This window comes from Prosopis cineraria, unplaced genomic scaffold, assembly GCF_029017545.1.
Source record: "Prosopis cineraria cultivar Desert tree isolate PC_DT_omini unplaced genomic scaffold, ASM2901754v1 PC1, whole genome shotgun sequence".
Taxonomy (NCBI): Eukaryota; Viridiplantae; Streptophyta; class Magnoliopsida; order Fabales; family Fabaceae; genus Prosopis; species Prosopis cineraria.
The window spans coordinates 52465804-52480995 of NW_026555332.1; the positions used below are offsets into that span (position 1 = coordinate 52465804).

Sequence of the window (15192 nt, forward strand, 5' to 3'; positions counted from 1 at the left end):
TAATTTTCTTACCTCTAAATATATTTTTTTTTATTTCTATTAACCCAAATTAACTATTAAAATTTAAATTGGGATGTTACAATTTTAAGCTTTTTAAGACTAAGAAAGTGTTCTAAAATTTTTTCTTAGTCATCTTTTTTCTTTGGTTTCTGATTTTGTAGTGGTAGAACATTTAAGATCTGGAAGAGGGATGAATTTATGTTGAATAAATATGATTTTTAAGGTTGTTAGTAGTATAATAAATATTCTAGAGTATAAATTTATTGGTGATCTTTAAATTTGTGGCTTATGGATCAAATTCTAGACTAGATTTGAAAATATATGTTGATTTATTGAGGTTTAGATGATTATTTGGGATGAGAAATGAATTATTATGGTTATAGGATTATGATTCTAAGCTAGAGACTCAATTTTTAATTTTTGGGTATTTTAGGTACGAATTATGAAATAAAAAGAAAATTTTGATAATAGAAATTAGTTTAGAAGTTGATTTTTAGATTATTAATGTTTATTGATAATTAAAAGAGGAGTTAAAAATTTTACTTAATAGTATTTAAATATAGATTTGTATTAAGATTGAGATTAGTAATTATGTTATATTTTTAATTCTATTATTAGAATTATTTTATTAGTTTCAAAAATTGAAACTAATATTTATAAATAATATGTTATTTGTAGATTGTATTACTGGTGAAGATTGTGGTGAGAGAGAAATTTTAAGGAATAATTTATTGAAAAAGCCACAAGGTAACCATGCTTTTAATTTGTGATTAGTGTTACTTCATGTTAATTGGGTGATTATTGAAAAATTATGAATTTTGTAATATTGTATAATTGTGCAATATTATTATGATTTTGTTTGATTATTGTAGGAGGTGTTGGGAGACTTGCTATTGTTGTTGTATTTATGTGCCACGTGGTACGCCCCTATTGGAGCTTAATAGGTGGTTTGTAAGGGCTCGGGCTAATCTACCTTTAGCCGGGTAATTTAGCACCGAGTGAGGGCTACGGCTCGAGGTTAATGGAGGGATATAAGGGTGGTTATTTGTGTATATTGTAATGTTTTTTATATTTGTTGTAATTATATTATTTTTAATTCTCACTTAGTAAGCACACACTTAACTATTTGTATACACTATCATAAATTGGCTTTGGTTACTGGGACTTTTGAGTCTCATTATGTGGTTAACAATTTTCAAAAGAAGAGCCACGAGTGACACGTGGAGGAGTCCCAGAGGCTTAGTAGTATAAATCCACTGTCTTTTTGGGTATTTAATTTATGATTTATAATGTGTTATATTGCCAATATTAGGGCTTTTTGTTTATTGTCAATTATATGAATATATAAATGTAATCATGCCTTTCAAACTATTTCTATTTTTGGTATAATTTGGATGACTGTAATTTTAATATTTGGTTTACTTTGGATTGGTTAAAATGACATGATTATAAGGTCAAATAACTGGCTTGTGTTGAAAATTTAATAAATTGCTTATTTTACTTGTTGGGAGTATAAGGATGGATAAATGTGATTTAGTTTACTTGTTAGGAGTATAAGGATGGACAAATGTGATTTAGCTTAATGACATGTGGGAGGTAAAAATTTATTTGAAATGTTATAGTGTGTGAGTTGAAGCCAATTATAAAATATTTTATATTAAAATTATTGATATAAAAATGTGTTGGGTGGCTATAACCCAACTATGGTTGAATTAAATTATTAAAAAAAAATTTTGGTGTGTTACAATAACTATCCATCGAGCAAGCTCCAAGTCAAGAAGTCAACTAGCCCATTAAATTTGTGGCTTGATGGTGTGGACATCAGCTTTCACCGGCGAGATAATGAGTTCGACACAGCTGCTAGAATTTAGGATCTTGAGCTGGCAAAAATAATAGAAAATCTAAATATGTGTTTTACACTTGACAAAAGCAAGTTTAAAGAATTTAACTCTTTATTAAATTTGATAAAAACACGTCTTAAATATAATTTAAACGTACATTTAAGTGTTATTTAAACAAGCTCTTAGACTTTCAAGTCAATAGTGAAAAATTTGTGTGGCCCGTTTACTCTTTCAAATTCCACTAGTTGTTAACTGTAACGGATGTCATGCTCCCTTGATTTACTAAACTACAAGATACTTTTAATTATTTATGAAGATAAAAATATTTTAAAGTGTTTTGTATTGTTTAAAATGGTAAACAAAAATTATCATCACTTTAGAAAATTACTTTCCAGCATCTTCATCACGTTATTTTTTTATTACCCCCTCTGTAATACAATTAATAAATATATTTGTTCAAAAAATTAACATCAGTGACTTTCTGCGAGATGAAGTACATTTTGAAAACTGGACTAGATAGGAGAAAATGTATGTGAAAATTTCAATTGGTCACTAATTAGCAGCATCCGAAAAGTTTCATTGAGTGGACGATGCACAGGAGCCATGTGAGCTCCAGACCGACCTCTGTTTGTTTCCGCATTCCACGCCAAGTATCCATTTCCAGGGTGCTGTAGCAACAAGTTCAAGTTGTTCACTTATCCTTTGTGTTTCAAGAGAATAATAGCGTATCATGTATGAATGAAGACTCTATATCGACTTAGAAGTTTCAAATGTCTCAGGTACTTCAACAACTCTTTCTTCAAGTTTCTGTATTTTTAGTTACTTATTGCCTGAATTACCACCATGCGCATAAGAAAATCACTATGGTGGCAATGCCACAACCACAAGCGTGCGGTTCAACTAACTATCTCGGGCATGCGATCCAACAAGATGTCCCAGTTTCCTTGCAGGAGCTTCAATGATCCCTAGCACAGCAGACATTCTTGGCTATAATTAGGCGTCTAAATACAGAAGGAACAGTAAACCCAAACGACAATAATACGTCAAGAACATAATTTGACGCCAAAGGCATTGTTGTGAAAACATTTTCTGCATTGCAGATAAGCAAAGTAATTTTTAATAACAATAACTGGATAACGAGAATACCCTATCATAATCTTTCTATCCTTTCTGGACTGACGGAGTTCTTTCTTTTCATCCTGTCCTGAACATGTCACCAATTCATGCTTATTGCCACTTTTAAACTATAAGCACTTTAACATGTAGGTAAATTTTTATCAATCAACTATGCGTATATTTCATTCAAATTTACCAAAGATCATTGCTAGTGTAACCAAAATCATTTGAAGGAGACATGAATTTAAATGACTTGAGGCAATGGCCCTCAAGCTATATATAGCAAGTGGTACAACAACATTCCAAAAAGCAAGACCTCAATCATTTGGGTCCACAGTGACCTCGTCCGCCACATGCTGTGCACATCATATTACCAGTTCCCCCACAGCCTACATGGCAACAAGTGTCACATCAAAATATGGTCATGGATCAAGATTCTCAGCTACGCACAACTAGAAATAATGAATCATGTAGATGCATTTCCTTTTGATCTAGCAATATGTTCAAGTTTGTAACCACATTCACCAAATTGTGAACAAGCATGTTCTAAGTCTTGACAAATCTACCAATTCAGACCTTTTTTTTGGTCATTCTACCAATTCAGATCTGCCAGAGTTTTATATCTTTGATGCATTGTTTTAATGATGAAGCCGTCCAGAAAAATTACGCCCCAGTTCATTTAAAGGTCAATAAAACAGAAGATTTTAACCTAACAGCAGTACATCCACAGAGCGAAGCAGTTGCATAAGAGAACAGCCTTTACGACACAAGTGACAACGGAATATCAGATATATAAACACAGTGAACCCAATCAAAACTTTAAAAAATACTGCAGCAACTTCTGCAGACGATCAAAAACAGTATCACCAGTAAATTCGTTTGAATAGGAAAGAACATATACCTAGGCAGCGAACTTTAACAATTATGCCTTGGCTTTCCAATATGGAATCAACATAAAGGCCAGAACCAGAACAAGTGGTACAGAGCACAGCACCCTTCGCTTGGCAATCAGAGCACCGGAGATTGCTACCAATTTCTTTCTCATCCAAAGATAAGCCAATAGGCTTTTCAATTCTTTCCTCAGGTATAGCCTTATCATAACAAAACAGAGATTCAAGATTAATTCTGCTTCTATTATCACCTTCCCTTAAACTTGACACAGACTGAAACACAAGAAATGGTCGGCTGAGACTCTCAGAACAAATATAGCCAAGCTTATGAAAATGCAAAAATGTAGGTAAAACTTCCAATTCTTTTTCTCGACAAATGTACTCACACAACTGTAGGGGAAGATTCAGCTCTGAACTCCTCTATGTTCTATATACAAAGATCTGTGACTCTTAGTCTAGTATTACAAAAAATAAATCAAATTACTCTTAAGCAACAATCCGTTAAAGGATTTGAAAGAATAACAAGTGAATCTTCCAAACACCTTTGACTAGAAGCATTGAAAACAGTTTCTTAATAATTTGAAGATTCAACATTGCTTGAATTCTTAAGAATATAAGCTCAGATTTTCTGGGGACAATTCAAGACCAGCATGCAATAGACAGGCCTCAGCAGCATAAATTCACAAACTTCTTAATCAAGATTTATTTGCCATCTTGAAAGATTGGATTTATAAGGTTCTAATGACTGTTTGACAAACGAACAAAATTTATAGGGAGAATTGCTGAAAAAGACCTGGCTGAAAAAGAAATCATGCACAAGGAAAAATTGCATTTGAAGGATCATTTTGAATAAAATATTTACAAAACAATGTAACCAAACGATGGAATTGTCCCGTCTTTGTAAGATGATTTCATCTTACCATCTAAGCAATCCAAGCGAGACAATCTCTAGCGCAAGAAGCGAGTTGCAACTTGGACCCTTCATCTCTTCACATGCGATTCTGTATAACCACCACTGTGTGACTCTTTTCTCAGAGGACTTTGACTCCTCTCTTCACATGCTCTCCAACTATGTTGTGCAACTATGCATTCATGTCTGTGGAGGGCAATTTACGGTGAGAGAGAACTTCTCACGTTACCTTTCTTCTTTTTTCAGAGAAGCAACTTCAAGCAACATGAGAGTAGAATTCTAGCGAACATTTCCTCTCTCTCCTTTTGCAAGATTTGCTTCCTCTACTATCTCTTGTTCGTCCAGAAGTTGGGCATATATCCCTAAGCTTGAACCTTTTAGCCGATCCAAGTTTAAAAGGGCCATCAAGGAGCCTTTGTTAATTTAGAAATTTGAAATAGAGCTTGCAAGTATTTTTCTTAAAATTTCTTATTGTTATGGGTTCATGTGCTTCGTTTTGTTTGGACATAAACATTTCTTCTCTTTTCATAGGCATTGACTTTTGCTTAAGTGCTTTCCTTTCTCATTTGTTGGTTAATGGCTACCTCTTAAATGTATTAATTAAGTTGAGAAATGATAGAAGTTACTATCTAAGCCTGAAGTTACAAATCTGCAAGTATGATTTAAAGGTTCAGACTTATCTAACCTAAAACTATATTTTCTAACTAGGGGCTTCTTTAAACACCCAAATGCAGTACTAAACTGGACTTTTTGAATTAATTTGTACTATACTTTTGAATCATCAAACAGCAAGTGAAAAATAATGGGAAATTGATTTGTAAATTCTGAATGTTGAACACTAAATACAGTTGGCATCCACAAGTTTGATGAAGAAATTTATGCTCTTCATAATTTTAGAACAAAATTTTGATGTATATCTCTTCTAACTTACTTTTTGTTCTAGCTGGCCCAATCACATTTCAGACTAAATTTCAGCCACATCTTGTTTGGTCCCTAGAACAAGTAGGTTGCATCTTTAAATGATGTTCTATGTCAAATCAAAATGATGTTCTGTGCCTTCAAGCACTGATATAATTTGTAGTGATATTAAATAGTGTATAGTGATCAATAGATTGCCTTTACATATTTGATTTATTTTATATTTATTTGTTATCTAGTTTGAGTGAAAATGGAAGGAGCTCGAGAGAGGAAGATGACGTTTTTTTAGGAGTTAGGGCTAGTTACTTGTTTGTTTCTACTTGATTTGTCTATTTTTCAGTTCTACTAAGCAAACTATTAATCTACCTAGGTAGCCTCATAACATAAAGTTCATACTTTGCTCAATTATAAATCTTTGTTAATATGAACCAAAAAATTCTTGTATGGCATTCTTTATTTCATTGGAGAATTAACTTTTCACTATTGCTTTCAAGGGCCATTAAAAAAAAGGTGTGTTAAATTTGTATTGCCCAAAAAGCTAGTTATAATTTTGTAGGTGCTGTGCATTAATGCTTGAATGATTCACTTGTAATGGCTACTATTTTCATTTCAGGCTTAAGACACACCGAAACATAAAGTTTTGTTTGGAGAGGAGGAAAAAATAAGTTCAAGTCAAGAAGTTCTTGCATGCATATTATAATTCAAGGGAGTTACAAGGAAATACTAATCAAGGGATTTTCCTACAAGGTTGAATGAAATCGTGATTGTATTTTGAAGTGTATTTATGACCATCTCTCTTATTTGTTTTTCTTAATAGGGTAGGATGTAATTTAGCATGGAAATGATGTTGTTCTTATCTCTAATGGTATATTTTTAATATATTGTTCTTTGTTCTTGTCCTCAATGGCAGTGAATATTGGGCTTTGACGGGACAGCAAGAGCATAAAGTTGGAGTAATTGAGATGAGAATATTGAGATGGATGTGTGGATATACATGGAAAGACAAAATTTGAAATGAGCGAATATGAAAAAAATGGGTGTGGCACCTATTGAAGAAAAAATGATAGAAAATCGTTTGAGGTGGTTTGGACATGTTCAAAGAAAACCACGGGAGGTACTTGTGAAGAGTGTGAAATAGATAACTTTGAACCCTGTCAAGAAGGGTGGAGAAAGACCGAAGAAAATACTTTTGATAGTTGTTGAACGAGACCTTTTAATTAACAATATTCCTAAAAGCTTAATAAATGATAGAGCACAATGACATCATATAATCCATGTAGCCAACCCCACCTTGTAGGATAAGGCTTGTTGTTGTTGTTGTATATTGTTCTTTGTTTATAGTTTTGTTTGCATTTGGCAAGAAGACAGACCAAAACTATGAAAATTAATATTCTTTTATTGAAATTATTGTTGTCCATTCTCCCTCTTCACATTCACTTGTTTTTCAGGGACAATTCAATTGTCCTCCATGTTACATTGTTCACATATTAACATGATTTGTTATACATTGTATAATACTTAAAAAAGAGGGAACTTATTGTGAGTGTTCCCAATATTCTTTTACAACAACTATCCATTACATGTAATTTTAACAAATAGAGTACATGCTCATGATAGCGACTCTAGATTTCACGACAATTATAAGTAACTACATGTAATTTGAACATATAGAGGGCATGTAAATTAGTGTGGGGAAATTTACATGTAACATTTAATGGATTACATATTAAAAAAACACACAGAGAGCATGCCACTGTTAGTGCCCTTGAATTACATGTAAACGGCTAAAGATTACATGAAATTCACGTTGGTATAACACATGCCCTATAACTTGTGCCCTAAGCCAAACGTTTTGCACCTTAAGCTAGACTACTTATACCCAAGCCAGTACACTTGCAACCAAGTCAGAACCCATAAACCCTAAACAAGAAGCCTTGCACCTAAGCTAGAAGTCTTATACCCTAAGTTAGACCACTTATACTCAAGCCAAAACTTTGCACCCCAAACCAAAATTCTTGCATCCCAAGACAGGCCACTTGCACCCTAAACTATAATCCTTACACCCCAAGCCAAGCCAAGTGGAGCTTCTGTAGGGGCACTGTCACTTGTTGGAGAAGGGGTCAAGGCTCCGACTGAATTTTGTGTGTGAGTGTTTTTTTTTAATTTTTTTAAATTAACATAAAGAGACATTTTGGTCTTTCACTCAAATTGTTTAATGAATAAAATATTCAGCTTGGTCCTTCAATTTGCTTTGGTCCTTGAGTATAATTTGTCCCTCAAGGAGGTCTTTTTAACCAATTCTCCCAAATTTATAAAGATTTCAGATACAGAAGATCCAACTAATCCTTGTGGTATCATGTCAGTGAGGAACACACTCTTTTCCCGTTTCTATCTATGCCAGAATTGAAGCAAAATTCTAGGCTTAATCTCTTACGAGCCAATGCATCTTTCTACTGTAAAAGCGAATGGATATCAAGCATGAGATTTCGAAATTGAGAATGACATCAATTTAGCCATCCCCGACCCGACGTATACTGTTCAAGGACATTATTAGTCAAACCGAATGGAACTCATGTCAGACATCCAAATATTTATCACCAGAGAAGCTGGGATCCAGAATTTGCTCCTAACTTGTTTTGCATGCAGCTCGGGCCAATTAAAATTGACATTTAAACATTTTGAGAAAGAAACGAGTCAAAATTCATGCTGAAATACGATCAATAGCTTCGAAACCAGAATAGGAAAAATTGGACTAACCCGGTGAGAAGTGAAGCTAAAAACAGAGCCATTGAGGGAGGTGGCACGGGTTTTACCTCCGAACACGTTTTGTTTGAAGTTAAAGCCAAAACTCATCGGCTTTCTAGGACATACAGGCGCAGAAACATAAGGAATCAATTTTGAGGATGCCATTTTCAGAGAAGATGAATCCATCGCAATCCAGAATCTTAAAGCAGAAACAGTTCCCGGACGTTGGAGAAATCGCCCGTCCCAACAACTGGCAACTGGGTCGCCTACCTGTCCGCCTCTCATTTGAGCGCTTCGATGGCGGTTTTTAACGCCGACATCGTCCGTTAAACCCACGATTGAGATTCTGATCGTGGGCCTGGATAAGAAAAGCATGCAACAGGCCTCTTCAGCCCAAAACCAAAAAATGGGCTTGAAAGCCCAACATCCTTTCGAAGCGAATAAGAGCTAACTCGGCTTAATTTGCTGGTTCCAATAAGAAACTCCAGTGTCGAAGTAATGTTTTTGTTGGGCACCCCCACTGAAATATTTAATAGAAATCGGAGTTGGGAGTTGGGAGTTGAGAGGTAAACGTGGGTGGAGGAAGTTTCTTGGCAGGCAAACAGAAAGATAATGGAAAAACAAAGAAAATATGCGACAAGTTAAAATATTATTTTTATAATTCGACGCAACAGGGAAATATTCGGGGAGACCTGTGCTGGTGATCATTATTCAAACTTCAAGTCCGACAACTACTCTGCGAGTAACATTGAAGAGGATACGAAGGGATATTAAAGTGTAAGCTGGGTCACCACGAGGAGGAGCATACGAGAAGTAGTGACTTGAAAGAAAAGAGGGAAGCCAAGAACGTAGACAGCATTTGATGCGAGTCAAAGGAAGAGAGGGATGGGATTACGCGTAAATTTGAGGACAAATGAATGAGCCCACGTCATCAGTGAGACTTTGATTTTGTTCACAGAGATTTAGAAATACAGAAAGAGAAGTGGCGCTGAGTGAAAACCTAGTCCTTGGCCAGCGTGCGTGTCCCCCCCCTTTTTTTTTTGGGTCAAACGTGCGTGTCCCCTGTTATTCGAGAGAAGTCACGTTCATGTGAAGAAAATGCGCGTTTGCCTTACTGCTCCCTTAATTTCTTCCTTCTATTTTATAGATTTATTTTGCTTGGTGTTCCCACTTCACAGTGGCCTTCCCATAATTGCACTCTCAACTTTGCCATACCTAACGTAAATATGAACTGTATTTTAATTTTTTCACTTATCTGTTAATTTTGAATCCACAAATCAAAAAGGATCAAAGGAAGGAGGAAGAAGGAGAAAAAATGACAGTGACCCAGGTCTAAGTGAGAGCTTGGGCTATAGAATTTGTCATAAAAATAGGAAGTATAATTAAATTTAGTGCTTTAAATTTAATATATTGGAAGGAATAAAGTTGACAATGAAATCATTGAAATTTGTAACCATGAAGCAAGAGAAAATTGAAAATTTAGAATAATTTTAATATTAAAAGTGGCTATTTTTTTATTAAAAATTTTATTTTTTTAGATTTTTACAAAAATCATTTATATAATTTTTATCTTAATATATTCAATTTGGTATTCAATTTTTTAACAAATTAAGTTGATATACATGGTAGAGCGGTAGAGGTCTCATTATTATTATTAGTACAGGTAGTTGAGGTTCAAATATCAATTTTCACACATTTAAATCAAATAATTTTTACCGACCCACGCGCTGAACACGTAAGGTGAAATACATTTTAGTATATCATTTGTGTCTCAGTAAAAAAAAAAAAAAAATTGTCCCCATTTAACGCGGGTCCTAGGTCTACAGCTGATCCTCACTTGACAATTTAAGATTTATTTAAATTTCAGTTAGGTATAATAAATTATAAAAATAATTAATTAAATGGTAGATTTTAATCATAATTGATTATGTTATAATGTAATCTGTTTTGATACTATTTTTTTAAAATTGATTTTAACAAAATTAAAGATATTTGGATAATTTAATCAGAATTAATTTTTAACTATATAAATTACTGTATAATTTAATTTTTAAATACCAAATATTACTTTTTTGAATATGTAAAATTTAAATTTTATTAAGAAAAAAGGAAAAGAAAAAAGTTTAATTTTATTTTTATTAAATTATGTGTTTTTTTTAAAATTTTTTGGGCCTTTTTTTATAATTTTTTTTAACATTTTGATAAACTTTTTGTGAAAAGCTAGTGGGAGGAGCTCATGGAGAAACGCACGTTTTGTCTTTTTAATTGATTTTTACGTTTTTGTATTGTTTGGATAATTTTGTTTAAAAAATTAATTTGGATTGAAAACGCGCATTTCTCTTCTATCTAAACACGCACTTAATCATTAAACATTGAGTTCATGTATATTATTTGTTTTATTTTAAAAACTTAGTATATATGGTCTTGGATTACAATGGAAAGAAATAATCATTTCAAAGCATAAAAACAAAGTTAATAAAAATGTCAAAATATTAAATCAATTTATGTAAATAAGTAAAATATAACTTTAAATTAATGTACTTTATTCACATTTTATTATAAATTTTTATATTTTTTATGTTTTAGATTTTTATTTTTAAATATTTTAAATTTTTAAATGAATAAAGTGTAAAAATTTTTGAAAATTTAGAACATAAAAAATAAAAATATCAAGATTTAAAATATCAAAAAAAATTCAGGATTTCATAACAAAATGCAAGTACGTGTAGGGATTAAAGTTATGATTCCCGGAAAAAAACGTGATTTCATAAAGTAAGAGTTATAGCACGCGGGTCAAGAAAAAAAAGAATAAAACTGAAAAAAAAAAAATTCATGCTGAGATTATTAATGAATTCTGGGTTGATTCCTGCCTTTCATGCGAATGCATGTCGTGTTTCTTTCTTTGCAAATTACTCAACCGACATAAACGCCCTTTGCCTTCTCGCTACCACGTGTACTTACAGTTGGGACAGCTCTCTGTTCATCTAGCTCTCACTTTCTCATTCCTTAAATGCCACAACAGCACCAGGTCCCTCCGCTCGGCTCGGCTCCTTATCTTCCTCTGATTTGATTCGTTCCACTGGTCACAATACCCCACGCATTACAACTCCCATTCGCTTTTTAACTCTTCAAAATATCTCCCTTCTTTTCTTGATCTTACGCGGAGAGCACGCCAGATCCTTTACCCTCATAAATCCATGGAGCACTCGACTCTGAGGTTAGTTCCTCATCGATCTGTTATCTATTAACGTGTTCCCCTCAATCGATTTTTTTCTCCCTCCATAATTCAGTGTTTTTTGTTTTTCTCTTCTCCTTCTCTCGAGCTTCACGCCCACATATTCGTTTCCTTATTTCACAAGTTTCTATTTTTCATTCCATTTGAAAGTGAATTGCGAGCTTTCCTCTTCTTTCATGCCTACCGCAGTTTCTCGGTCGACACGCTTGTTCTTGAACATTTCGCTGCTCCTAGTTTTGTGTGCTTTTCTGATTATTTGCCTCCACTCTTCGGAGCTCCCTGTTCGGCGGAACCGTTCCGCCTTAGGCGGCGGTGCTGACCATGATTGCAAGATGTTCCACACTCTAGAGGACTACAGAGCCAAGTGTTTGTTCCTAAAATCCAACGACCCATGCGTTTCGCAGGGCTATATTGACTATCTTTACCTTTTCTACTGCGATCTGGGTCGATTCCCTTTGTTGGGTCACTCGCTTCTCTTCCTTTGGCTCCTAGTCCTGTTTTACCTGCTCGCCAATACAGCTTCCGAATACTTCTGTTCCTCTCTTGAAAATCTGTCGAAATTACTGAAGCTATCCCCTACAATTGCTGGAGTGACCCTTCTTTCTCTCGGCAACGGTGCCAACGACGTTTTCGCCAGCCTCGTCTCCTTCAATGATAGTGAGACAAGCGACATTGGGTTCAATACGGTCATTGGGGGTGCTTTCTTCGTGTCCTGCGTCGTGGTTGGAATTGTAAGCATCTCAAGTCGCCGCAGGGGGATTCAAGTCAGAAAGATGACTTTGTAAGAGATGTTTGTTTTCTTCTTTTCGTTCTTCTGTGCTTGCTTGTAATATTGATCATTGGCGGGATCAATTTTTTTGGAGCAGTGGGTTTTACTTTGATATATATCGTGTATGTTTCTGTCGTTTATGTCTCGTCCACTCGCTGGAATGGTGTGTCTGGAGATTCTGAACGGAATGGTAATTATCCATGCTATGACACAGACTTAAGTGTGCCTCTTGTCGTCGGCATGGAAGAAGGCGTATTTGATTGTAAGAGGAGAGTGATGGAGAGTTTGGCCCGAAAATCGATAAATGTTGCTTTATGAGATCATTGCCATGCCAAAAAGCACTTTGGGTTCTACATATGCCCCTTTACTTGCCAAGGAGATTGACGATTCCTGTTGTTTGTGAAAAAAGATGGTCTAAGCCATATGCAATTTCTTCAGTAATACTGTCACCTCTTCTCTTATCTGTAATATGGATCCCTTGCGAGGAAAACTGTTTCTTCAGTAAAGATCTAATCATTTATGGAATTGGATTGTTGATTGGGATGATATTAGGAGTAACTGCCTTTTTCACAACGAAGAGCGCAAGGCCACCAAAAAACTGCCTCTTCCCTTGGCTTGCAGGAGGGTTTATAATGAGTGTTGCCTGGAGTTATATTTTAGCTCAGGACTTGGTGGGATTGTTGGTTTCACTTGGCTACATATGTGGAATAAGTCCTTCAATATTGGGGCTCACAGTTCTTGCCTGGGGAGATTCTCTTGGGGATTTGATGACAAATTTGACAATGGTGTTGAAGGGTGGAGAAGGTGCTCAAGTAGCCATATCAGGTTGTTATGCTGGTCCCATCTTCAACACTCTTATTGGCTTGGGCTTGTCTCTAGTAATCTCTACTTGGTCGGAGTACCCATCATCTCTAGTGATCCCTTACAACCCATATCTCTTGGAGACATTGGCGTTTTTTGTCGGTGGACTGGTTTGGGCACTCGTGGTTTTAACAAGAAGAGATATGAGGCTTGATGGAGTCTTGGGAGGAGGGCTTTTAACTATTTACTTTATTTTTCTGTTTCTGAGGCTGATTCAGACGCTTGGGCCATTCCAGTTTCATGACAATATACTGAGATGATATTTTATGAATCTTCGATTAGATTTATGTAGTTATGTAAATTCATTAGCAATTACGTACCCATTTGCGTGTTTTGAAGTGTAGATAAATCTTAAGGAGCATAACGTCAAGAGACATGACGAGAAAAGGCCAAAAAGGACACAAAATACATTAATGTGACTTGGTTTTTCCCCCTTTCATCAAGGTGATGCACTAGATGCTAACAGTAATCTAAGTTGTCTCCTAGTTCGGAGGCGATGAACTTGAAGGGACAAAGTATTTATGTATGGAATCCCAAATTTCGGGGTAGCCTTTGTCAATTGGACATCAATTTTGTTAAAGAAGTCTTTAATTTGTTTACTGTTAAAAGTCTGGAACCAGTTTCTGTCAGCAGTGCTTTGTCAAGAGCTTAATTCCAGGCAAGATATTACAAATATTCCAGTGGATAAGGTCTATTGAAGCAGGCAGCCGAATGGCCTAACAGAACAACCGTCCATCAAAGTTGCATGAGATGGAACTTAGAGTATACTTGGGTCCAATAAGAATCCAGTTCTTAATTCTCTGTCAAAAATGTCTGCGCACAGGTGGCCCCGAGGATGACATCAGAAAGCATAATGCTTGTGCTGTTGAAATTTTGTGAAGGGGGAAGTACGATACAGAAAATAATGAAGTGGTTATTGAAATTGGAAGTTGAAGAAAAATAAATAACTATGTCGATCACGAAAGCAAAATTATTTTTTCCTTGCGAAGCAAAATAAATAACTATGTCGGTCACGAAAACAAAATTATTTTTCCTCGCGTTTATAAACGCCAGCGCTGGAACTATAGATCCCCAGATGTCCCCATTTAGCATGTGACGGACAGGAAATTCCCAAAGACGATTTGTGAGTCTTAACAAATTTGGTGAATGGCTCATTTCGAGCCCAGGGCAAAGTTCAACCAAAAGGAATGATCTTGGCACCAAATGTTGTCTCCCATCATTTTGTCCTTATTTCCTATTCGTAAAATTGACCCCATGTCGTCATTCTTTTCAGAACTCGTTTCTATTCGTCCAACAGTATCTATCAATTGATTGCAAGTTGAAACCTGAATGGTCTGTTTCACATTCAAGTAATCATTCTTTTCCTCAAGGCTTACGGATTTCCTCAATATTCCAAATTTCCAGTGATCACTTCTTCTCTGTTACTGTTCACTCAAACGAAAATCTAACGGTCGGTCAATATTGAAATCCCCTAACATATTTGAAGATTTGCATTAATCAATTACAAATTCTAACTGACACAATAGTGCAAATATTAAGTAATCTTTATATTATATTAACACTATTTTTGAAATGGAACACTAAACACAATATTAACTGATATGATAATTATTACCTTTATCTTAATTTATAACATGTTTTTGGGAAGATTTAGCATCTCCAAAATATAATATACTTAGACAAAAATAAAATTTTATTTTTTATATCACCCTTCTCATTATATTATCCCTCTTTAATATTATTTTAAAAATAGAGTATTAAATAAAATATATTTTTAAAATTTTATATTTTTGTTTTGAAAAAAATAATGTTATAAAGCATATGCTAAAGTACATATTTAATTTTTTGACTTTATAAATATTTTATTTTAATTCATTAATTTTATAAAATGTATTTTAGTTCTTTAA

General features: G+C 34.5%; 2 protein-coding genes across 3 annotated transcripts; one reads left to right on the plus strand and one right to left on the minus strand.

Moving 5' to 3' along the window:
• Positions 1–2877: 2877 nt before the first annotated feature.
• LOC129318140 (uncharacterized) lies at positions 2878–8810 on the minus strand. Of its 2 annotated transcripts, none has more exons than XM_054962755.1 (3): positions 8433–8810; positions 3859–4048; positions 2878–3346 (listed from the first exon to the last, which is right to left on the minus strand). In XM_054962755.1, the coding sequence occupies exons 1-3, from the start codon at positions 8793–8795 to the stop codon at positions 3279–3281; spliced, it is 621 nt and encodes a 206-aa protein (XP_054818730.1). In that variant the 5' UTR covers positions 8796–8810; the 3' UTR covers positions 2878–3278. The 2 variants fall into 2 exon arrangements, with proteins under 2 accessions (XP_054818730.1, XP_054818721.1); XM_054962746.1 differs by having other exon boundaries at positions 3859–4120.
• A 2656-nt stretch (positions 8811–11466) lies between these two features.
• Positions 11467–13600, plus strand: LOC129321530 (cation/calcium exchanger 2-like). Its single transcript, XM_054967322.1, is given in 3 exon segments — positions 11467–12429; positions 12432–12686; positions 12689–13600. Coding segments are annotated over 3 exon segments (1710 nt in total). The 5' UTR covers positions 11467–11831; the 3' UTR covers positions 13546–13600.
• The last annotated feature ends 1592 nt before the right edge of the window (positions 13601–15192 follow it).